We start from the raw sequence: 24,084 nt of genomic DNA, 5'->3' as shown, positions 1-24,084 counted from the left end.
TTTTAGACTAACCATTTGTTAACTACAAATAGAAACGACAAAGACTCAGAAAGAATTTGAAATGCATGTTTTGCTTGGTGAGATATTTGGATATTATTTCTAGGACTTGTTACCAACATAAAAAAAGTGGAAGGTGAGGTGGCATAAGATTAAATTAATGTCATTTTATATGTTTTTGTTCTCGTTGTCACGAGTTCACTGTTTTGGTCTTTGTTATTTTTTTTTTGAAGTTGGTGATATACCTTAAAATGTTGTATCATCTCACTAGTTGCCTGCAGTGTGTTTCAAGACTTGTCCTCTATAAAATGTTCTGAAACTCTATCAATAAAATATAGTTGTTCAATCTTATTTTTTTTCTTTTTGTATTTTTAAGTTATTTAAACCATATATGAATTTTTATTTGAATTATGTATTTTAAGGCATATGGACATTATTTGTATTATTTATTTCACTTTTATTTTAATTGTGTTATATTATTATTTACTACTTGACTGAAATTGTCAATATATAAATAGTTAAAATATTTTTCTTATAATTTTATAATTTTATGATTCGAGTTTACAATCCAAGTTTATATTATATATTTTATGTCATGTTAAAAAAATATTTTTGACAACCTTCATTTAGTCTTTCTCCTGTAAAACGGTCGATCGAAGCAAGGCCAAAGGAAGACGCTCTTCTGAGTTGCCTTCATCTTCAGGTCTTGCACAAGCCTCTCTCTTTCTTAGCTTGTCAAGTTTTGCAAGGGCATAGTCATTTGAACCAGGATTAAAATATGCATATAGCATAAATTAACTCCTTTCAAAGTGGATTGAATTATGGCTTGTTTCGCATGGGATTGAAACTTGCTCCTCAGATGAGAAAATTTACATGCTTAAATGATACAGGTCATTTATTTTTAGAATATTTTTATAATAATATGAAATTTAAAACATTTGTCTATAGTTGTCCAACCTAATCAGGGCAACTCAACCAGGAAACTTTTAGACTATGGATCTAGCTTAAATCGGTTTTGATTTAGAATAAGATTGAGAATTAACCAGGCAACTTAGATGACCCAACGAGCTCATCCCTAATCGACTTGATGAATTCACCTATAACTTGATTAATCGAACTAAAATTAGGGTTAGAGTCTGATAGTTAACTACAAGGATTTTTGTATAAAAAATTATTCAAAACACATCTTTTTAGTTGTTTTCTTCTAAAAAAACTACAATAGTATTATTTTAGAATAAATCTAAGTGAATCCACTACACAATAGGATAAATCTAAGTTTATTCGAACATTATATCGTGTCTTATAATTATGCTTCTCTCTTGTTAGTGGCAGAGAGGTTACTTTTATTAATAAAAAAAAGAAGGGGAATTCACTTACCTCTCTGTTCATTTGAATAATGTATTTTCTTCTTTTTTAATTGTTTAATATATATATTTTTTAATTTTAATTACACCATTCAATATTAAATTTATTGAGTATTGAGTTCTATAATTTTTTTTAAATTATTTTTTGTGAGATTATCCAGTCTAATAACTAGATCACGAATTTAACGAGTTAACTCGAGTTTTCCCCTTATTTTCTTATTAATTTTTTTTTCAAATTTATTCTTTAACATTGAATTGATTGACAATTAGGTTTTGTGATTTGTTTTAATTTGATTTCTATGAAATTATTTCAGTCTCATAACTTAAATAACAAGTTTGGCTAGTTAATATAAATTGACTTAAGTCATTTGTTTTTTCAATGCCATACTATTCACTGAAATTGTTTTTTTTTTTCATTTGAATTTTTTTCTATTTATATTTTTTTAATTTCAATTGCATCTTTCAATATTAAATTTTCTCCCAACGTAACAATACAAAGATACAGTAGAAAGAACTAAAATACAAAAAAACAGTTGCATTTATTACTCCATTATTTTCTTAAAAAAATATTAAAAAACATAATGCAACAATTAAAATCAAGCTCAATGAAAGTTCTGGCCATTCCTTAAATCGGATAGTTTAGATAACTCGAGTAACGTAATTTCTTTTTAATACTACTCTAATTTCAAATAATTCCTTAAATCGATTTTTTATTTAAAATTCAAGAAAAAATATTAATTAAATTGTTTTGAATATTTTGATAATTAATTTTTTATATATATAATACTCACTTAATCTGGACATCGATACGAGTCTCTGATCTTGATGAATCAACCAGTAAATATCCAAAAACAAAGCTGATCATCACAAAAGTGAGTTGATTATTTTCACTCAGAACACAATATCAATTTGGTTACAAAACTTTTATCCAATTTTTATTTAATAAATTGTTGAATATCAAGACACAATGATCATTACTTGTATCAAAATACAATGAACCAAAACCCCACAATTTGACTATGGACCCTTCCTTTTTTTATTCTTTAAAAATCGCACACTTGCTTTTATGTCACATTCCACATAGTTTCGCCTAAAAAACGATACATTTCCATGGATCATTGTGTTGATTAGGGTATCATATATGTTGTTTGTCACTGTGGTTGAATTATTTTTTTATTAAAATTTGATTTTTTTTAAAGTAATTTCTTTCGAGTTTTTGAATTATTTTGATGAATTAATATTAAAAATAAATTATTTTAATATATTTTTAAATAAAAAACACTTTAAAAATTAACTTCTATTATAATCTTAAATACCTATAAGTTTGATTCAGGTCACTAAATTATTAGTGAATTCAAATTAATTACTTTGTTTAAAAACAATATCATTTTTTTTTAAAATAACTTTTTTAATTTTAATTTAGTCAGGTTTTGCTAAGTCAAATAAATAATTTATCAATCTACTAAATCACTGGAATTTAACTATATTAATTTAAAAAACAATTACAAAAAACTCAATTTAGTTATAGATTTTGAATATTGGATAACTTCATCGATTCATCTAATTATACTAGATTTAATAATTATATTAGTAATGATATTAATGGAGTGTTTTTAAATCTATTCAAGTTTTTTTTAATCCAAGTTATTCGATGCAATTACTAATACATAAATAAATTAAGAAAATTCATTCTTAATTTTCTTATTCATTACTCACTTGTCCGCCATTGAAAACACCCTGAGTATGTTGATTATTGAAATTGAAATTCAAGAAAGTGAGAAACCCTAAATCCATTTCTTAGTTCAAAATCCTTTCTTATAGGTAATTTTACTTTATAATTATATTCTAGGTTGAGCACCACATTTTTTAGGACCCGTTGAATTATTAAAAATTTATATAGATAAACCAGATTTTATCAGACTTTTTTTTTAATTCAACTTAAAACTTGATTAAAAAAATCGAGAATTTCTTGGATAAACATGCCTAGTTTAGCAATTATAAAATAATATTTACAGCAGAGACATAGATGTATTATAATACACTAATTAATCAATGTATGGAGCCATAATTTGGAATTTTGGATAAAGTTAAATCAAGATGACCTGGCAGAAAAACCCAACATCAAGCTGACTCAGCTAGTTGACCTAATCTCTAGCAAGTTACATCATAGTACAGTGTGTGCACACTCGCTGTTTCCTTATTTCACTTCTCCAAAACTTCAAAAATTTGCTGTCACTCGATTCAAGAAATGGGCTTATCTCATCTGATCCAGAGATCAATCACCAAGAAACTATTCTCTTCAAAACCCTCAAATATACTACCTTCTTCTTGGTTTCTAACTGATACTACTGGTAAGTCTTTCTACCATAGTGGTGGTTCTAATGGCGCCAAGATCAATTCTTTTGATGATACTGACAGTTTGAAGATCTCAAAGAGCTCATACCATGTTAGCTCTGGTGGGTTTATGCGTGGAGTTGTTTTCTGGGAGCCCAATAAGCCTGTTACCATTGAAGAGTTTCAAATGCCTCGTCCTAAAGCTGGAGAAGTACTTATTAAGACTAAAGGTGAAATTTTTGATCAGCTGTCAAACACCCTCTGATTTCTTGTTTATGGTAATTTTTGTGGATTTTTTTTTGTTTTTTGTTTTTGGGGTCAATATATGTCTTTTTTGGTTTTAGCTTGCGGGGTTTGTCACTCTGATCTTCATGTTATAAAGGGTGAAATTCCATTTGTTAGTCCTTGTGCTATTGGTCATGAGATCACTGGAGAAGTTGTGGAACATGGGGAGCTGACAGATAGAAAAACTATTGAAAGGTACATGGATTAGTATAAGTGAAATCAAGTCTTCTTTCGTAATGATTTTGTTGATTCTTTTCAAATTGTTTGAAAAATATTGCATACTTTGAGTGAAATTGGTTTCTTTATCATGCAGGGAGATGGTAGTAATGTGAATTATGAATTTTGAGTTCTTGATTTTCAGATTTCCAGTTGGCTCTCGTGTTGTTGGAGCTTTTATCATGCCTTGTGGTAACTGTTTCTACTGTTCTAAGGTGACATTTCTATGAGATATAATGTTATTGTTGTGTGTGTAGCTTCATATTGTTCTTGTTATTATGTCATCACTAGGGATATTGGAAACGCAGCAAAAATTATAAAATGTGGTAAGAAGATACTGATATGATAAATTTCTGATTTGGGAAACAGGGCCATGATGATTTATGTGAGGATTTTTTTGCTTATAATCGATCAAAAGGAACTCTTTATGATGGTGAAACCCGACTATTCCTCCGTAATAGTGGTAATGAACTTTGGTTTTTAATTTTACTTTCTTTTAGTTAAAGCTGAAAAACTGTCCGTGTTTTTGTTTCGATAAAAAAAGCTTGCAACTTGTTGTAATGCTCCAAACACAACTTTCATATCCCTACAATATGCGAACTCCACAATCAAGTCTCTTTACTTTATTCCCTGGAAACATAAAAGAAGAAATGCAACATAATGTTAGTTTGAGCACATGCACATGTACTAGTCTACTATACTGCCAGTTCAATGAGCCTGGATGCGGTGATGGGCACCCCATTTCTTATTGCTGTTAAGACTAAATTTCAACCCCAGCATGTCAATTGAAGGACATAGAACAATGTTCAATAGTCAAAGCTAAAAACAATAATGCTACATGAGAAGGACTAAAATGAGCACATAACAAAACAAGAGGTACCTTAAAAATGTTGTATCTTGAAGAAGAAAACACCCCCCTCCCCAATGAATTTTCAGGCTTCTCTTTCTTTCTTTTGAAAGGGGAAAAAAAAACATAAAGGCTAAAAACAGGTATTTTGCAATTTGCATTATAGACTCATCTACTATTTTGGTGGGAAAGACAACAAATTCTGCACGGGATTTAATGGTCAAAGTTGATAGCCTAACAGAAATAGGATTTTATTTCAGATAGACAATTTTGACCCAACTTTCACCTGTGTAAACCTTACTTGATCCCCTGAGAGGAGGGCATATTTAGAAAGATAAGAAATTGGAAGAAAAAAAAGGAAATTGAAGGGTTGGGACATATTTTTAGGAGGTCAAACTTGTAGCTCAAGTATGCTGTTTGGAGGCTGTCTTAATTAATTACATTTATGTGTTAATTAAGCATGAAAAATAAAGATTAATCTTCCATTTTAATATTTTGACCATATGTTGAAACATTTTCCAAGTTGTTTATATGGATTTGGTTGTCTAACTAGAATTAATTTTTCCAAATACTATATAAAAAAAATTTCATTTAATTTTAATGTTCTAATGTCGGATTTTATCTGCCTCAACTTCAATCAATCCAAATAAAAATTGGATCCAATCTAATTTAATGAAATCTGTGTCGCGAGGTAGGGTGAAATTGTGATGCAAATTGCAAAATACCTGTTTTTAGCCTTTATGTTTTTTTTTCCCCTTTCAAAAGAAAGAAAGAGAAGCCTGAAAATTCATTGGGGAGGGGGGTGTTTTCTTCTTCAAGATACAACATTGTTAAGGTACTTCTTGTTTTGTTATGTGCTCATTTTAGTCCTTCTCATGTAGCATTATTGTTTTTAGCTTGGAATATTGAACATTGTTCTATGTCCTTCGATTGACATGTTCGATTGACATGCCTTCCTAAAGCTGGAGAAGCATATCAATTGTTTGATATGCTTTCTTTTATCTCCATACCAAGCAGTGCTTATTCATTTCCATTCTAAATAAATTTTGGTATTTTTAATTGTGATTCTGCTTTCATTTGGATTTCATGCTTCACTTGCATTTGGCGCATTGCTGGTCTGTCCTCTTTTCTTATATGAATTTGAACATAATTTCTCTTCAGGATGAGTATATGTTGGCATGAAATTGACTAATTGACACAATGCACTCTCTCTATCTCTCTGCACAAACAAACACACACACACACATTTCTGTGAGTTTGGATTAATTGGATCTACACTTGAGCACTATTGTGCTAGCAAAATCATGCATTTCTGGTGTTAATAATTTCCCTTTCTTTTGTCTGTTGCTTTAGAAATTTGTCTTTTTGAAATTCTCTTTAATGGTCTTTGGGGAAGAGTTTTCTTGATTACTTATGGAATAAAGACATTATTATTGGATTACTAAAGAAATGTTATATCATTCTAGGAAAGCCGGTTTTCATGTACAGCATGGGAGGCCTTGCTGAATACTGTGTTGTTCCAGCACATGGATTAACTATATTACCGAACTCATTGCCATACACCGAGTCTGCAATTTTAGGATGTGCAGTATTTACTGCTTATGGTGCTATGGCTCATGCTGCTCAAGTGCGTCCTGGGGATTCTGTTGCTGTGATTGGAGTTGGTGGTGTAGGGTCAAGGTGATATAAGTAATTTACATCAGTACCACAGACATTGCATCCATAGCATACATATGAAGACATACATTCCTATATATATACATATATATATATATATATATATATATATATACATATATATATATATATATATATAGGTCCCAGCTTTTCACTCATGTGCTTCACGTGTGTGGATGTGCTTATGAATGTGATAAAATGCAGGGAGAAGACACAAGTAACGATGAAGCAAAAGCTGCTTTCAACGACTTGGGTCATTTGATGTCAGTCTAACAAGCAGCTTAGCTAATTTCATTCTGATTGTTAGAAGCAGGGGAAATTATTTGATCGTCATGCAAAATTTGTTCATATTGATGGCCTATAAATTTTTACATATTCATTTCAAAACTTCTCATGCATCATAAAGTTTCTATTTCCTTTCCTTTTCTTATTTTTTTGTATTTTTGAGTCCAGAGAAGGGCTGCATTGGCCTTTCCTGAACATTGCTAATAGTCACACATAATTCTTGACTTCCAGGTTTTAACCTTCATGAACAATGGAAGGTCCCCAATTTAATGACAAAAATAGATGTACGGGAGTTTGATGCGACTTTGCTTATCTAACTAGTGAACCCATAAAAATGAGAAACATTGCATCACCATGACAATAATCACAAGAATAAAACATTAGCAGAAATTCAGGTTGTTGATGTTTTTTCTGAATTATTTATTTTGTCAAAATTAAAGTCATAGTCGCTCACTGTGTTTTGTTACTCTATTTTAATGAACTCTTGCATAACCCATGACTAAGACAAAATGCTTCAGTTGTTTGCAGATAGCAAGGGCATTTGGTGCCTCTGATATTATTGCTGTGGATGTTCAGGATGAAAAACTTCAGAAAGCTAAAACATTTGGTGCCACTGCCACTATAAATTCAAAGATAGAAGATCCTATTGAAAGGATAAAGGTGTGTACTTCGTCCTTTAGTTTTTAGTTAAATGAGATGCAGAAGTTCCCAACTCATGATGAAAGTGCCACTACCAAACCTTTTTGGCTGTATCGTGGTGAGTAAAAGATATAAAAGTTTATCATTTCATGCTTTCTTCATAACCCCAATGGACTGTATAGTTCTTTGATTTGCTTATGATACCGAGGGTCGGCCATAATCTCAGTTTTCAGTTTTTGTTTGCTTTTTTGTTGTGCCAAGTTGTGGCGTTCAAGTATTTATGGAGAACTCAGTCTTTTGATAGCATGTTGCCACTGGTCATGCATTTGTAAATAGATTAAGAAACATTCTTATGCTTTTCTTTCATATTTTGAATTTTAATTATGTTGTGTGTATGTTTGCCAGGAAATAACTGGAGGAAGAGGTGTGGACATTGCTGTGGAAGCCTTGGGCAAACCACTGACATTTTCACAGTGCACACAGAGTGTAAGAGATGGAGGGAAAGCTGTGATGATTGGACTTGCACAGGCTGGTGCTATAGGGGAGATAGATATCAATCGTTTGGTCCGTCGAAAGGTGGGTATTTATCAATGGGTGTCATATGTCTACTTGTGCATTTTTGGTCAATGCCTTGGTGGAAAACTTTTTCAATAAAACCAACTCATCTCTGTCAATGTATCTATGCTATAACATCAACCAATCTTGTCAATGTATCTATGCTTTTAATTTGGAATTCCCTTTTAAGATGGACGAATCTTACAGGTAAAATATATTGTAATTAGCTGATTCCTGTTACATAGCAACGTGGGAAGTTCTGAAAAAATATTTTCATTGCCATTCCCTTGAGTAAATGGCATCTTTCGCACATTTAAACTATTTTCTGGAATCTCAGAAAATCTTTTGACTCCTTTATAACTCCTCGAACAGGTTCAGGTAATTGGCTCTTATGGAGGAAGGGCAAGGCAGGATCTTCCTAAGTTGGTCAAACTTGCAGAATCAGGTATATTCAATCTTACTGATGCTGTTACGAGAAAATATGGTTTTGAGGAGGCTGGCAAAGCATTCCAGGATCTCAACCAGGGAAAAATTGTCAGTAGAGCTGTTGTTGAGATAATGTAGTTGTTTTATTTCACCAGTGTGCCAGCTGCACACCTAGAATAGAGGCTTCTCTATATTGAGAAGAATCTGTCTAGCATGGTATATCATAGTTCTTGACACTTTTTGTCACTGGAATGCTGTATTGCTTGATCTCGTGCTAAAATCCTCTCTCAGCCACTTGTTCAATAAAATCCATATTCTGCTCATTTTTTAGTAGGCTTTCATCATGGCTAGCAAAAACTGTGATTCTCTCTTAATTGTCTCCCGTTTGAAGTGAGTCTGAGGGCAAGCATTGATAGTCACTCTTGGGGTACCATAAAATTTTGAGGACATGGAAGTGTTGACAGTTACTGAAAGTTTGACAGAAAAAGTAGAAAAGATTGTGTTCTTAACGTACAAGACTATGTGTGCATCTAGTTCTTACCATATGCTTGCTGAGTAGCCATGAAACCAGATTTTATTGCATTTGCCAAGATGGTAGGTGACATTTCACGAATAATTTCCCTTTCCCATGTCTTTCGTAAAACGTTGCGAATTCCTTCAAAGGCTGAAAAGACAACTCAAAAAACTAGGCACCAGCGCTTATGAATCACGGCACTGATCCAACTGAGTGGGTGTAGGTTTTCTAGCTGATATTGAAGCAATATGTTTGAACATGATCTCAGGTATAATTATAGTACTGTATTTTTTATATTATAGTCCATTAACAACAACTATAAGATTAGTTTACAGTAATTTCTTCTTTTTCTCCCAAGCTAAATCTCCCTTCCTTTTAAGCCAATTCTCTTCATTGCTAATCATATATGGTATTAGAGCCTATTGTAAGATAATTATATAAAAAAAGCCTATTGTAAGATAATTTTTTATATGTAATCATATAAGCTCAGCGGAAAATTAATAAGATAAAAATCTTTTTTATATATTAAAAAGTAGAATATATATCTTAATTGATTAAGTGTTGAAGCAAGTGCTAAAAAAATCCTTATGCTATAAGAATAAAAAGTCTTTTATCTATGCCAAATTTCTTAGGTTATTGTGTGTGTGGATTAAAGACATAAAACTTTTCATCGATCTCCGTTTTGAAACTTTTTATATATAACTTAATTTTTGCATCTTTATCCATCATGAATGTGTTTGATGCGTTACTAGAGTTGTTAATTAATTTAAAATCTACATTACATATGGGTTATTTTAATAATATTGTTTTACTTAGTTCATACGACATAACCTGAAAAATAACAATATCTTTATAGAATTTAAAATATCTAATAAGTATAAACACTTATACTTAAATCAAGAATACTATATATGAATATATATATAAAAAAAAGAATACTATATATGAATATATTGTATCCTCAAATCATAGTTGTCACACTTTATAATCAAGTATTTCTTTCAATGTATTATAATATATTGCATCCTTAAAATAAGCATGAGTAAATAAACTTTATGAATGAACTATCAATAAATTATTCAGGTATAACTTTATATATTCCAACAGATATTAAAAATAATACTTTATGTTCATAAAAAAATCATTGTAATCTCTAAGAATAACATAAAAATATCTAGCAATCAACTAAAAAAAAATAAAGTTAAATATCAAATGGGTTAACTAGACTCATACGATCCACATGATCTTTATTATGATTTGTATGATCTTTATTTTGATTTGTATCATATTATGATTTGTTGGCATGATTTGTTTGCAGTGCTTAAGTCATAGGATTTGTAATAATTAGATTAGTGCTAATATGCTTAATAAGCACTTCACATTCCTTTATATTTTTCTCTTGTCGATATTTTTATTTCGGCTTCCACTCTTATTATTTTTTAAAAAGAAAACTGTAGTCAAATTATCATAATATATCTTTATTGATCTTGATATGAAATCAATAACTTTAAGACCATAAATAAAATTCATTAACCAGATTGTCTATGTCGTTTCACAGCATGCAATGAATTCTGCTTTTATAGTAGATGAAGGAATGATAGTTTGCTTAGTACCTTTTCAAGATATAACTCCTTATACAAGAAGAAAAAATATATCATGAGGTAGATTTTCTTATGTCTATGTGACTAATAAAATTCGAGTTTGAATAACCAATCACTTAAGGTGATCAATATGTTTATAAGTCAATTTGTAATCTTTGGTTCTTTGTAGGTGCCTAATGGTTTTCTTAGCAACCTTTTAATGATTTATTCCTGAATTACTTTGGAACCTTCCCAACATACTTACTGAAAATTCTAAGTTAGGTCTTGTACATACTTGTGTATATATCAAACTGTCAACTGCAAATGCATAAAGAATGTTACTCATTTACTTATTTTTTAATGTATTTTGTGGGTATTTATTTTGATTGAATTTGTTTATTTTGAAATGGGTATGATTGAAGAATTGCAATTTGACATTCTAAATCTTTTCAAAAACTTTTCAACATTAGCCTTTTGACATAGTTTTAATGTCCTTTTAGACCTATCTAATGACATAAGAGACTTTACCTAAATGCTTCATATCAAAGTTTTGAGAAAGAAATTACTTTGTTTCATATAATAAATCCAAGTCGCTACTTTCAAATAGAATATCATCTAAATATAGGATAAGAAAGATATATTTGCTTCCATTAATCTTAAGGTATATATATTGATCAACAATGTTTTTAATAAAATTATATGAAATTATAACATTGTGAAATTTAATATATCACTATTTAGAGGTCTGCTTTATAGATTTTCTTAACTTACAAAAAAAATAACTATTTATTTTATCATAAAAACCTTCAGTTACTCCAAATAACTTTTTCATCCAAATTTTCATTTAAAAATATTGTTTACACATCAATATGATACAATTCTAAATCAAAATGATCTACTACTAGTACTATTATTATTCTAAATGAACCAATTTTAGAAATTGAAAAGAGTTTTATGGGAGTCCATGCTTTCTTTTTAAGTACAACCTTTTACTACAAGTCTTGTTTTATATTGTTTGATATTACATAAATATCTTTTTTGTTTCTTTTTGATTTTATAAATCTATTTACAGCAAACGAGATCCTTTGGTAATTTTTGCAGGTGGTATTTTTTATTTTTCAAAAAGAAAAAGAAAAAGAAAAAAAAAGAGATTCTAATAAAAGTAAAATAAAAAAAAGACGCGACTCATTTCTCTTGCAAAAAGTGTATCTGGGATCCAAAGATCAGTGGTTTCTATCGTATTTCAGTCTCATAAATACCTTTTTCCGTCTCATGGAACCCATAATATGAGCTTTATGCCAATTTCTACACATCATTGCCTACTTCTTAATAAGTTTGATGAAATTCCTCAAAAAAAAAAAAAATTAATCAAGTAGTTGCCATGCATTCAATATTCTCGTAGACGCTAAAGAAAAAATTATCAGTCAGCTTTACTTGATCTACTACATGTGTGTGTGTAAAGCATTAAAAAACGACTTGTAAGACATATTCAAGTTTCAGTCTTTTTACCTGCCTTTTCTTTTCCTTTCTTTTCTCCTCTCTGTTAATTATTAGCTTTTGATAAATCAAAACTTCTTGCTTTGACTGACTGATGATTATGGAATTTTAAAGAAAGAGCCTTTGATAAATCAAAATCTTCACCCCCGGTCTATATTCTTTGCACTTTGAAGAACTTGGTTCAACTTAATATAGAGCTGGAGCAGCAGGGGATCTTTTGAGACCAATTTAGTTAGTTAACTTACCTTATATGCAATGGCTAAAACTCTCATCTACGATTCTCCATGTAATATCACATTGGGTAGACCTAATGTGCAGGAAATCTTGACTATGTTACGAAATTACAAGGATGAGTGACAAGAAATGGAGATCATAGAACATACCAAGGAATAGTCCCAACAAGAGCCTAAAAAAATGCCTTCTCTTTCACAAGGGACTTCTTGATGAGCTGATTAGGACTGGTGGGGTAAAATGGAAGCAAAGGGAAGTCGATGTACTGTCTTGGGCTTGAGGCTCGGTGTTAGTTGGGCGTGGAGGAGCTGCTAAAAAAATAGTTTTTAATTTGAAAATTTTATGGTTAAGGATTAATTTATTTTTATTTTTTTAACTGTACGAGATCTCTTCCTGCAATTTTAATAGTTTTGCTTGAATATCTATTTTTTTAAAAATGATCCCTTTTTATTTTTTTCCTCGTTTATTTGTTTTTTTAATATATTATTCGATCATTTATTACTTTTTTTTTTAGCTTATCATCAAACTCCCAATCTTTTCATATTATTTTTTTATTCTTATTTTTTAAAATATATCTGAAAAACTGCAGGGGGTAAAAAATAGATTATGAAAAGACTAGGAATCAAAGAAATACAAGAAGACCAAAATCACAAAAATGGCTTCAGAAACCTTAGTCATACTATTTATTCTTGGTAAAAATATATTGGTATATTTTTTTTTTATAAAAAACGTACAATAGTTTAAATAGGTACTTCACCGACATCGTTTAGAAGGGCAAAGAAAACTCTGGAAAAATAAATGCAACAATCCAAAATTAATTAACTAGGAAAAATTAAATACTAAAATTGGAAAAAATAGAATCTTCTAGGAAAAATAGATTGATAAAGGTTGGTGGTTTCATGCAGAATAAAGTCCCGAAAGACTGAAGATATTATGAGTCTGCTACTTATTGCGTCTCTTTTTTGATTGTTTTGCCGAATTTAGACCTTTGATGAACTTTAAGTCTAACTATTCTCTATACAGAAAATCGGACAAAGATTGATAAAGGTTGCTGATTTCATGAAGAAGAAAGGCCCAAACGAATGAAGATATTATGAATCTGCTACATATTATGTCTTTTGTTTTTGAATTTTCTGCTGATTTTAGACCTTTGATGAACTTTTAAGCCTTTAACTATTCCTTATACAGAAAATTCTGTTGTATTAGTCTATTAATACTATAAGATTGACGACAAATCTAGATGTAAAAGCTTTCTCAAATTTTAAATTTTAAATTTGACAAATTTCGACATCCTGATCCATATCATGTCTAACACCTATATCTGAGCCCGACCAATATAGGTTTGATTCTTTTGCCCATTTCGATAATTTTTATTTCTCGAAACAAAAAGAAAGAAGAAAGAAGAAAAAAAGGACGCATGTATCTCTTGCGAAAGTGTACTTAGGATCCAAAGATGAATGGTTAAGATGATTTACAAGGTTTTTATTATATATATCAAGCCTAATATGAGGATTGACCTGGTCAAGGGTCGAGTCTCGGATTATATGGATTGATCCGGGTTAACACGGAAATATTAAAAAAATATTTGAAATTTTAATATTTCATATGAAAAATTAAAAAACAATTTATGTGGATATAGGCTAAAAGATTATTTCAAAAGGTTTTTTTATCCCACATTGAAAAGACACTATTTTATCATTTTAAGTTAAAGTATTTAAACCAAATTTTTTTTTTACCCACATTGAAAAACAAAACGTTTTTCTTGTGAACATAGAGTACATATATTAATGGGCTTTAAATCCCACATTAAGAACATAAAACATTCTTTTAGTATTTATATAATGAAATTTGATATGAGTTATTAGCCAACTGAAAAAGATAAAAAAAAAATGGTCTTTGGCTAGGTGGAAAAACTTATTTTGAGAACATAGGGTCTCTACCAAGTTCTGTCGGGTCATCAGAGTTTTAGGTTGACCTGGTAGGTTGAACAATTTTCTCTAGGCGAAGTGTAGGCTCGAGTTTCGAATGAAATAGACTTAGCCCAAACCCCGAGTCACCTGGGTCTCGAGTTGACTTACCCGGCCCGATAACTATGGTTTTATTAAAGGTTTTTTTGGTTTAAGAATATGTTTGACAAACATTTCCTAAGCCTATTTTGATAATTTTGATTTTAGAGAAAAATGAGTTTTTGCCAAAGAAGACCTTAAAAAAATGAGTTTTGCAATCCTTATAAAAACAAATAAAATAAAATATAGCACTTTATTTATAAGAAAGAGGAAAATATGTTTTTAGCATTTTCTTAGAAATATTTTGTATTTCTTTGTATTTTTGTAGAATTTACAGTAAGTTTGTAAAATTTCTTAAAGATGTGACCAATATTTCAACAAGCCTATTTTTTTTCCTTGAAAATCAATGGTTAACATTCTGATATAAATACTGGACCTACAAGTAGACTGGTATTTAAATATCAAGAGTTGAGTAGAAAATTCTCAGAATTATTTTGAATGTTCATCAATTTTAATTGAGAGTATTTTCACTATAATATATAAGTTGTGGAAAATGCTTTTTCCTTCCAGGATAGGTGAACCTTGTCAGGGCACCTACATGAATTCTTCCATTAAGAAAAGCATACGAGCCCATAATAAATTTGAAATGCTAAATTTAGTTATAAGCGTAAATCTTTATACTGAGCTATAAATGAACCACCGGTTAGGAACCCATCAACACTTTTAAACCACATCCAAATCACACAATGCAATTTACCTCAGGTAAGATATGTTAGGGGTGCTAATATTTTTTATAGCTATAACCAGTTCCTTACTTTAAAATTTTAAATGAGACCAGTTCATATCCTGGTATTCTAATGACCCTAAACTAAACAATTAAGTGAGGACTCTTTAACCCTGATATCCCACCATGATGCACGCATAAGTGCGGCAAAAAAAAAAGAGCATTTACTATTTATATAACAGATTGTATGTTGGATATAAATCGGTAGAATTTACACCTACTTTCAATTTCCAAAGACATGCAAAAATAATAATAAATCTTGCAGTTAATTTTTTAATAATTAATGAATATTAGAATTTGAAAAAGAAAAATATAGATGCCTGTTGTAAATTATTAGTTTATTATTTATATTTCTTTTTATATTTTATTAATTTTTAAGAGTAAAAATTAAGATTAATAGTAAAAGGTAAAGTACACCATATAATAAAGAGGAGAAAAAAGAAATTATACGACGCATCAACTTCAGGGTTTTCTAATTATGTCGACCTGAATAGAGCTTTATTTATATAATGAAAACCCAACAACATTTTTGCTGACTAAATTATCAGGTGCAAAGCTAAGAAAATAAATAAAATACACTTCCTTGGCTCGACTATGAACACCATGTTCATCTCAACTGTAAAGTTACCTTGAAGTAATGGATGAAGATGCCTTGCAAAGTTGCACATTTTTCCTTCATAGAAGCCTTGTTCCATGAATCCAGGATAATGTATTTCCACGGGGAAAATATCCCATTCTAGCATCTCCAATATCATCAATATCAGTCATCAGAAGTTACTGATGACCTTCCCTCGCTGTCGCTGTCGCTGTCATCATCATCCCAGTACTCTTCATCATCATTCAAGGATGCTGTGTCTTCGCTGCATACAGCGAATTCCAAGATATCCCATTTTGGCAACTCCTTTCTTAAATAATTATTCCACCGCTCATTATAAATATGCAATGTTGTTCCTTGATTGACACTGCCTTTGCCATCTTCATCCTCCTCTTCAACATCTGGTTTTCCGTGGGCTGTTTCTCGGTCGTCGTTGCCATCTTCCTCTACATCATCAATAGAGGATGCCATTCTTTGCTTGTAATCCCGCCTCTTAACATTTGGCTTTTCTTTGGCTGTTTCTTGGCCGTCACTTCCATTCTCCTCTTCATCATCGATAGAGGATGTAGCTTCGCTGTCATCGCTTTCCTCAACATACAGCTTTTTCAGGAATGTTTCCTGGACGTCACTGTCCTCCGCTTTATCATCAATAGCGGAATATGCTATTGCTCGCCTGTCATTCGGCTCATCAACATTTGGTTTTCCCTTGGGTGCAGTTTCTCGGCTTTCCCCATTGCCCTCTTCAACATTTGGCTTCTCTTCAATCAGATAGAACCCAAGCTCTTTTACTTGTACAAAATTGTCACCCTCTATTATTTCCATAGACAGTTCCAACTGATCTCCAGCCTCTATATCTTCCAACACTATATACTTTATCCACGAACAGTTATCACTCTTAGGAGATATGGAATCTTCAAGCAACCGAAAACCATCGTCTGTTGAGATTTTGATACCAAGCTCACACTCTGCGGATTCGATCTCGCAAGCACAGACAGCCCAAATAACCAGTCGGACTTCACCATCCGAATCTGCAGATGGGGGTGCCTGAAATGATAACGAATAACCTTCTTCAGGATTGCTGATGAACCATTCTGGTAAAGAACCACCATCCAAGCAAATCGAATACTCATAACGCTTGCACAATGCCTATTAATTTCAAGCAAAGGTGAAATTTAGACCTTATTCAACATATATACGTACTTGCTAATGTTAAGTATATGTATGTGCAAGAGAGACAGAAAGATGAGAGTACCTCAGCAAGACTCTTCTTAAATTTTTTTGACAAAGTGTTGCTGCCCAATAAAGAAAAGTCACAGTCAGAAACATCTTCAATGCCCTGAATCTCAGTTAATTTTTCACAGCCATCCGCGTCCAATGTCTCTAAACTCGAGGGAAGCTCTGAGATTGATTGAAGATTTGTGCAGTCCTCAACCAGCAAACTCTCCAGCTTCGAAAGCCCACTAATGCCAGAAGGAAGCGATTTAAGTCTCGAACATTGGTTCAAATTCAAGGAAACAAGTCTCTTCAATAGGCAAATAGATTCATGCACTTCAACTAATCTCTCACAATCTTCAAGTATTAATTCCTCTAAACATGGGAGTCCTAGCAAGTTTGGTGTTTTAGTAAACTTGGAATAGCTGAGGTTGAGGGTTTTTAGCTTGTTCAGAACCTGTTGAAGGAGGAAGGAAAATCAGAGGAAAGTCATCAGGAAAGACAATTTTTAGTTGATGAAATTTAAGTTGCAATTTTATAGGGCAAACTGGAATTTTCCTACCTTCAATTCTTTGATGTTATAACTGTATTGCAGTTCAAGAACAATGAGGTTGTCTAGATGAAAATCCAGTGGTAAAGAATTTAAAGTAAATCCTTTCCAAGAAAGCCATATCAACCCTTTGGGAAAAATTTTGAAGGACCCAGTAAGATGCACGGCATCAATCCGAAGTAATTGTAAAAATCTCATCTCTTTAAAGTATTCTGTCCTCAGAGTTAAGAATTTTGATGCTTGCACATCAAGGGTGCGACCCTCCTCATCCTCTGTTCCCAGACCCTTCTCATCCTCTGTTCCCAGACCCTCCTCATCTTCTGTTCCCTGAAAAGAAAGCAAGATTTAACAAAATTTGTCATCAGTAATGGTTTGCCATTAATTACATCCGTGCAAACCTGTTTCTTAAAGAAATCTTAAAGTTGGACAAGGATCGATAAGACTCGGGTTTGTGTATAGTACTATGCATATGCCTTTAGTTCTTACCATCTGGTAATTGGTCCATATATATAAAATCTAGCCAATTGAATGCATAGATTATACTGATATTTAATGGGGCTGTCAGTAGGTTATATTGATATTTAATGTGTCACTATATTCAGCTCATCATTCACAACAATAACATATAATTCTTTATGTGAATGAAAATTTATTACGGTATTGATTTTGGCAGTCTTACAGTTTGCATGTTGTCCTCATCAAATTCATCAAGGGCGAGACCCTCCACAGATTCTGTGCCCTGAAAAACCAACAAATTTTGACAAAATTACCAGGGGCAATGATCCAATCACAAAACAAAACTATTTCTTAAAACATTCCAAAGTTTGTCAAAAATAGAAATAAATCAATAAGACTCTGATTTAGCTTTTAGTTCTTTACCATGTGGTTGATGAGCACATCCAATGCATCCTCGTGATCCCAGATTCTGCTGTGTTTTCCAGGATATTTATGCGAAGTTTGACGAACAATCTCCCTTCCCATTTTCTGTACTAGATCATTCATCATTATGGTATCGTCGAAATCAATTCTTATGAGAGATCTTTCTTGCAGAGATTGGATTCGGCTTCTTAGATTATTACAATAACGATAACGACCTCCTAGTATTGAGGCTACAAAATCTACATCTTCTCCAACAAAAAAACATGCAATATCAAGAAATATACTCTTCAAATCATCTTCTAGTGAGTCATAACTTCCTTTAAGCTTGGAATGGATTTGATCAGGAAATTTACGCAATTCATAAATTTCCTTTTCCCATTCATCACGTTCACTTATTTGAGAAAAACGATTCCCCAAAACTACGAGAGCTGAAGGAAGTTTTCCACTTTGCTCAACCACTACTTTTGAAAGCTCCGCCCATTCTTCTTCCGGAGTTTTTCCCTCAAAAGCATGGAAATTGAATAGGTCAAGGCAAATCTCTTCATCCCATTCTTCAACCGAATGCTTTTTGTTAACTTTAAGTTGAGCAAGCAATTTTTCATTTGTAGTGGTGATGATTATTTTACTACCCTTAGCAAACACACTTCGACCCCCAAAAGTATCTAATTGTTGCGGTTGGTCCATGCCATCAAGAACTAGAAGAATTTTTTTGTTACCAAGTAAATTTTTAATCAAAGAAATTCCAGAATCAACATCACTAATTTTCTTTCTCTTCAAAATATTTACTCCCAAAGTTTCACGTATAAGTTGTTTTTGTAACTCAACCTTGCTGTCAGGACCTTTTGATTTTTCATTGACATCAAAGAGAAAACAACTTCCATCGAATTTTTGAAAGAGTTTTTGGTACACAACTTTAGCTATGGTTGTCTTCCCCATTCCTGGCATCCCACGTATGCCTACCATGCTAACATCATCTGAGGCATTAAGAGACTTGATAATATTATTGACACAAGAATCAATACCTACTAGGTATTTTGGTATATTTAAGTTTTTGATATCCAATTTGTTCAACACATCTTTGACGATCTTTTTGATAAGTACTGATTCATCCCTGTCAATAGATAAAACTAGGTCATCAAAATTAAACCACATAATATTTAAAATGCTCAAAGAAGTTATTTTAGACATTTAGCTCAATTTATTCTTATATTTTAGTCTCAGTTTCTAACATGTTCTTATAAATCTATTCGCTTTAAATTTATCATTATATTTTAGGTCATTTTCTAATTTATCTTTTTAGTAGATATATTCTTACAAATCAACAAAAATACCTTTACTTGAGAAATTCAAACCCTATCTAATTTATTACAATAATAAATTAAAAAAATGAAAACTATTGTCATCTTGTGTTAAAATTCATTTATTTTCATGGTTATGTTTTTAATAAACTAAGATAAGTTTGTATTTCTCGTACAAGGATATTTTTATGTAGCAAAAACGACCTTTAAAATCTCAAATCAATTGTCAAATATAAAAATTTAAAAGAATAAACACAATCAATCACACAAGAATACCCACAAGATTTACATGGCTCGACAACTTATGCATACTCCACGAACTCAACAATAAAAGAAATTTACTATAAAAAAGTATAAGATTATAAGGTGTTGCACAAAATTATTCTCTCACCTAAAATTAATTTCAAAGTAATAAAAATCTCACATTTTCTTTTATTTTTCTAGCCATTAAAGTGTAGAGAATAATAACAATCACAAAATAAGTGTTATCCTAAAAGATGATAACTATGAGTTTTTATATGAACTAAATAAATAAATATTTTTTTTATATGGATCTACAATCTAAGACAAACCCAATATTTTATCATGTTGGATTAAAATATTTAACCAAAATTCATGAATACATTAAAAAACTAAATCTATAAGGATAGATTAGAAACTAAGTTTGTAAGGATAAATTGACTTAATTCAAAGCAAGTACATAATTACTTATATACTAAAACACGTTAGATTTTCATTGTATGTTTGTTTTTTTCCTTTTCAGTTTGGCCCTCAAACTTTATTTTTGAGCGATCAAGTCATATTTAAGAAGTAATTGATTTCAAATTCTTATGAAAGGGTGGGATTGAAAGAGGGGGGGACCACAATGAAAAACAAGGCAAACATGGATGGCGTACCATAAGTTTAAAAAATATTCACTTTGGTCCTCCAACTTTAACTATCATGTAAATTATAAAATTTTGGTCTTTTGAAATTATTCCAATTCCATTTGGTAGAAAGATTTTTTTTTTTGTTATTTTTTGATCCCTAATTGAGAGAGAAAAGAGAGAGAAGTCACTAAATTCCGATGATAGAGAGAAAAACTTGTTGTTGGCATCGATTTAAGCTACTAAAATGAGAGATTTTTGTGTCAAATTATTTTATTTAATGAAAGGAGTTCATATTAGGTGTTTAAATACCTTATAAGTTCATGAAAAAATAGTTTTGAACTCGGGTTGATTTTTAGTTTCGAGTTAAGTTTGGTTTTTAAGGTTCTTTTTTTTGGTTTTTAGAAACCATGAATGAGTTTGTCATGGTTTATACGGTGTTTTATAAGTATTTTATGTAAAAAATAAATTATAAAATAAGTTTTTGAGTAAAAAAAATATAAACCAAGAATATAAAATAAAATATTTAACCTTTGATGTAGCGCATATCACATAGCTAGTTTTAAGTAAACTATGTTAAGAAAAAATGGTTTCTGATTGATGCATAGGGAATGCTAGGACGAAAAGAATTACCCATTTGCGGTACTATAGATATCTTTCCCGGAAAGGTTGGCTGCATCCTTAAGAGCGTTTTTCCACTTGTTGATCTTCTCCTTTTCTTCTTTATCTTCATATGCCTTAAAAGCTTTTTTGAAACTCCCTTCTTGTTTACGAACATGTGAAGGATCAACACCACAGAATATAGGAAAAACAGTTCTGCCCTTTGTATTTCTGCACTCAAGAATCTCAACGAGTTCATTGAGACACCATCTAGATGAGGCATAGTCTCTGGAGAAGACCACTATCGAAATTTTTGATTCTTGAATTGCCTTCTTGAGGTGCTGGGAGATTTCTTCTCCAGGAGGAAGTTCTTCATCGTCTTTAAAAGTATGGATTCCTGCTTGGACTAAGGCATTGTAAAGATGACCTAAAAAGGTTTTGCGAGTATCTGCTCCTCTAAAGCTCAGAAAGACATGATAGGTACATTCGGTTGACAAGGAAGAGGATGAAAAGGAGCCAGCCGAAAAGAGCTTGGATGCCATAGAAAGGCACGGTTCAGTTATGTGTGTAGCAAATAGGAAAGGTTTGTTAAAGGGTGAAGGTACTGAAGTAACTGGTTATTGGTCTCTTATTAACAAAACTCTTAAACAGGGAAATCACTGTAGTTTATTGATTGCTACAGTGTTTTCCACTTTTTTTTTTTTTTTTAACGCGGTTTGTGGGATCGAAAAGGACACCATACACCGCGTCTCTTCTTCAATGGCCATGGCCCTTTTCAACTCCTAAACTTTAAACGAAGACCAACCTGTTTACCTCTCTTTGTCCATTCGCTCCTCCTCCTCCTCTCTTATTAACCCTTTTCTCCTCTGATTCCTGTTGTGTGTGAACAAGAAAAACCAAACAAAAGAACCCTTTGTTTGAGACTTGGAGAGAGATGGTTCTTGGAGGATTCTTAGAGGCAAAAGATTGGAGCCATGCATACAATTTCCCGGAGGGTAAATAGAAGTAAATATTAACGAGGCCATGCATACATTTATTGAAGGTTTTCTTTATATAATTCTTTTTTTAAAAATTATTTTTATTGATTTTATTTTTTAATATTAAATTAATTAAAAATTTAATTTTATAATTTTTTTTACACTGTTCGAACCTAAAAATACATGGAGAGTAAATCCCTCTGACCTCCAGTTTTGTATTGCTTTGTTAATTGCTATATTGGGTGGCATCACGTGGGTGCAAATAAATGTAGTCAAAATATTATTTATGATATATATTATTTATTATTATTAAACAAAGACGTGAAAATAAAGTTAGCATGACAAAGTTGAGACAAAAGCTGCTGTCGCAGTTTAATGTTATTTGTTGCATTTTTTTGACCGTGGACAAGTATGTTTTTGTTATCAAATATAATGTTGAATTTAAATTTTATCTAAAAAACTTAAATTTTGTAATGAATGCTTCGTTATCAATTTTATTAGATGGTATGATGCGTGTTGTTGTAAGCTTAAAAAATAAATATATTTAATGGTATTATAATTATAAATTAATATTAAAAAAATCAAATTAATAAATCATAATAAAAAAAACTATATAAAAAAATATTATAGCAATCCACAGTGTTTTGTGAGGAAAGTTACAGTGCTTACTCTATATAATTTAGTTTTATTTGTAATTACTAGTAATTGTATTTCTCAACCAACTCAATATTAAAAAAATAAAATCGATAAAGATAATTTTAGAATAAAAACATAAAAAAACCATATATGAAAACACTGTAGCAATATAAAAAAAACAAAAAAAGGGGGAAAAAACAAAAAAAACCAAAAAAATGAGAAAAAAATCGTCAAATAATTTTTTTTTAAATCATAACAAAAAAAACTATGTGGAGAAATACTATAGCAATTCACAGTATTTTAAAGAAAAAAATTACAAAGCTAAATTCTTAACCAATTCAATATTTAAAAAATAAAATTGATAAAGATAATTTTGTGAAAAAATGAAAAAAAATAAAAAAACACTATAGCAATTCACAATAACATGTGAAGAAAGCTACAGTATTTTCTTCACACGTTTTAGAATATTACTTAATAATATGTTAGTATTTCATTCAATATAAATTTAGTAGTTTTAACACCTCCTTTACTATTCTAAAGGAAAAAACTCCCCGTGATTACAACCTATTAAATTTAGAACAACCTATTAAATTTAGAATATATATACGAAAAAGATGTTCTCAAGAACCTTTATTTGAAAAGTTTATTACTAAATTACTTTGTCAAAATACAAATTAAACAATTCTATTTATATTGATACTAGAGCTATCTTAAAAAGGAAAAACAATCATAATAAATAATTATATTTATTATAGAGATTCCTAGCTAAATTGAAAAAATAAAATTACCAAGTAAAATATTTGATTTTCTTAACTAAAAAATTAAGCATAAAAATATCTTTTAAAACTAAATACAAATATAAATATCCAAGGAAACAAATAATTTGTCGTAACAATAATCTTGCATCAATGTTCATGGGTTGAAGTTGAGTTCTAATTGTTTTTTATTTGATCTTGTGCATGTCAAATCTATATTTGTGATATTAGTTAACTTCTAACTAAAAGGATAAACACAATCTAAATAAATAATTTTAATGTTTTTTTATACTTAACTTTCTAATTTATCAATGAGAATATTATTAATGACATCAGTTCTATTATTATGGATGTTATTTATGCTATTATTGTCAAGCATAAATTGCACCAGCGACCTTGGCTCATCTTTGTCATGCTTAGAGATATTTGTTTTTGTTTAAATAGACCTTTCCAAACTTTTTTTTTTAATTTGTTTGTAT

General features: G+C 30.7%; 2 protein-coding genes across 3 annotated transcripts; one reads left to right on the top strand and one right to left on the bottom strand.

Moving 5' to 3' along the window:
* The first annotated feature begins 3,530 nt into the window (after positions 1–3,530).
* LOC133668560 (uncharacterized) lies at positions 3,531–8,948 on the top strand. The gene is made up of 8 exons (XM_062088487.1): positions 3,531–3,925; positions 4,040–4,175; positions 4,342–4,411; positions 4,566–4,659; positions 6,510–6,723; positions 7,524–7,665; positions 8,050–8,220; positions 8,572–8,948. Exons 1-8 carry the CDS (start codon positions 3,610–3,612, stop codon positions 8,761–8,763), a joined length of 1,335 nt encoding a protein of 444 aa, XP_061944471.1. The 5' UTR covers positions 3,531–3,609; the 3' UTR covers positions 8,764–8,948.
* Positions 8,949–15,681: 6,733 nt separating this feature from the next.
* LOC133668396 (disease resistance protein RPV1-like) lies at positions 15,682–22,084 on the bottom strand. 2 transcript variants are annotated; one of them, XM_062088209.1, is made up of 6 exons: positions 21,271–22,084; positions 18,474–19,584; positions 18,274–18,333; positions 17,607–17,921; positions 17,085–17,501; positions 15,682–16,876 (listed from the first exon to the last, which is right to left on the bottom strand). In XM_062088209.1, exons 1-6 carry the CDS (start codon positions 21,777–21,779, stop codon positions 15,998–16,000), a joined length of 3,291 nt encoding a protein of 1,096 aa, XP_061944193.1. In that variant the 5' UTR covers positions 21,780–22,084; the 3' UTR covers positions 15,682–15,997. The 2 variants fall into 2 exon arrangements, with proteins under 2 accessions (XP_061944193.1, XP_061944192.1); XM_062088208.1 differs by having other exon boundaries at positions 15,682–16,978; positions 21,271–22,080.
* Positions 22,085–24,084: the final 2,000 nt, after the last annotated feature.

This window comes from Populus nigra, chromosome 11, assembly GCF_951802175.1.
Source record: "Populus nigra chromosome 11, ddPopNigr1.1, whole genome shotgun sequence".
Taxonomy (NCBI): Eukaryota; Viridiplantae; Streptophyta; class Magnoliopsida; order Malpighiales; family Salicaceae; genus Populus; species Populus nigra.
This window is presented reverse-complemented; position numbering and strand designations above follow the sequence as displayed.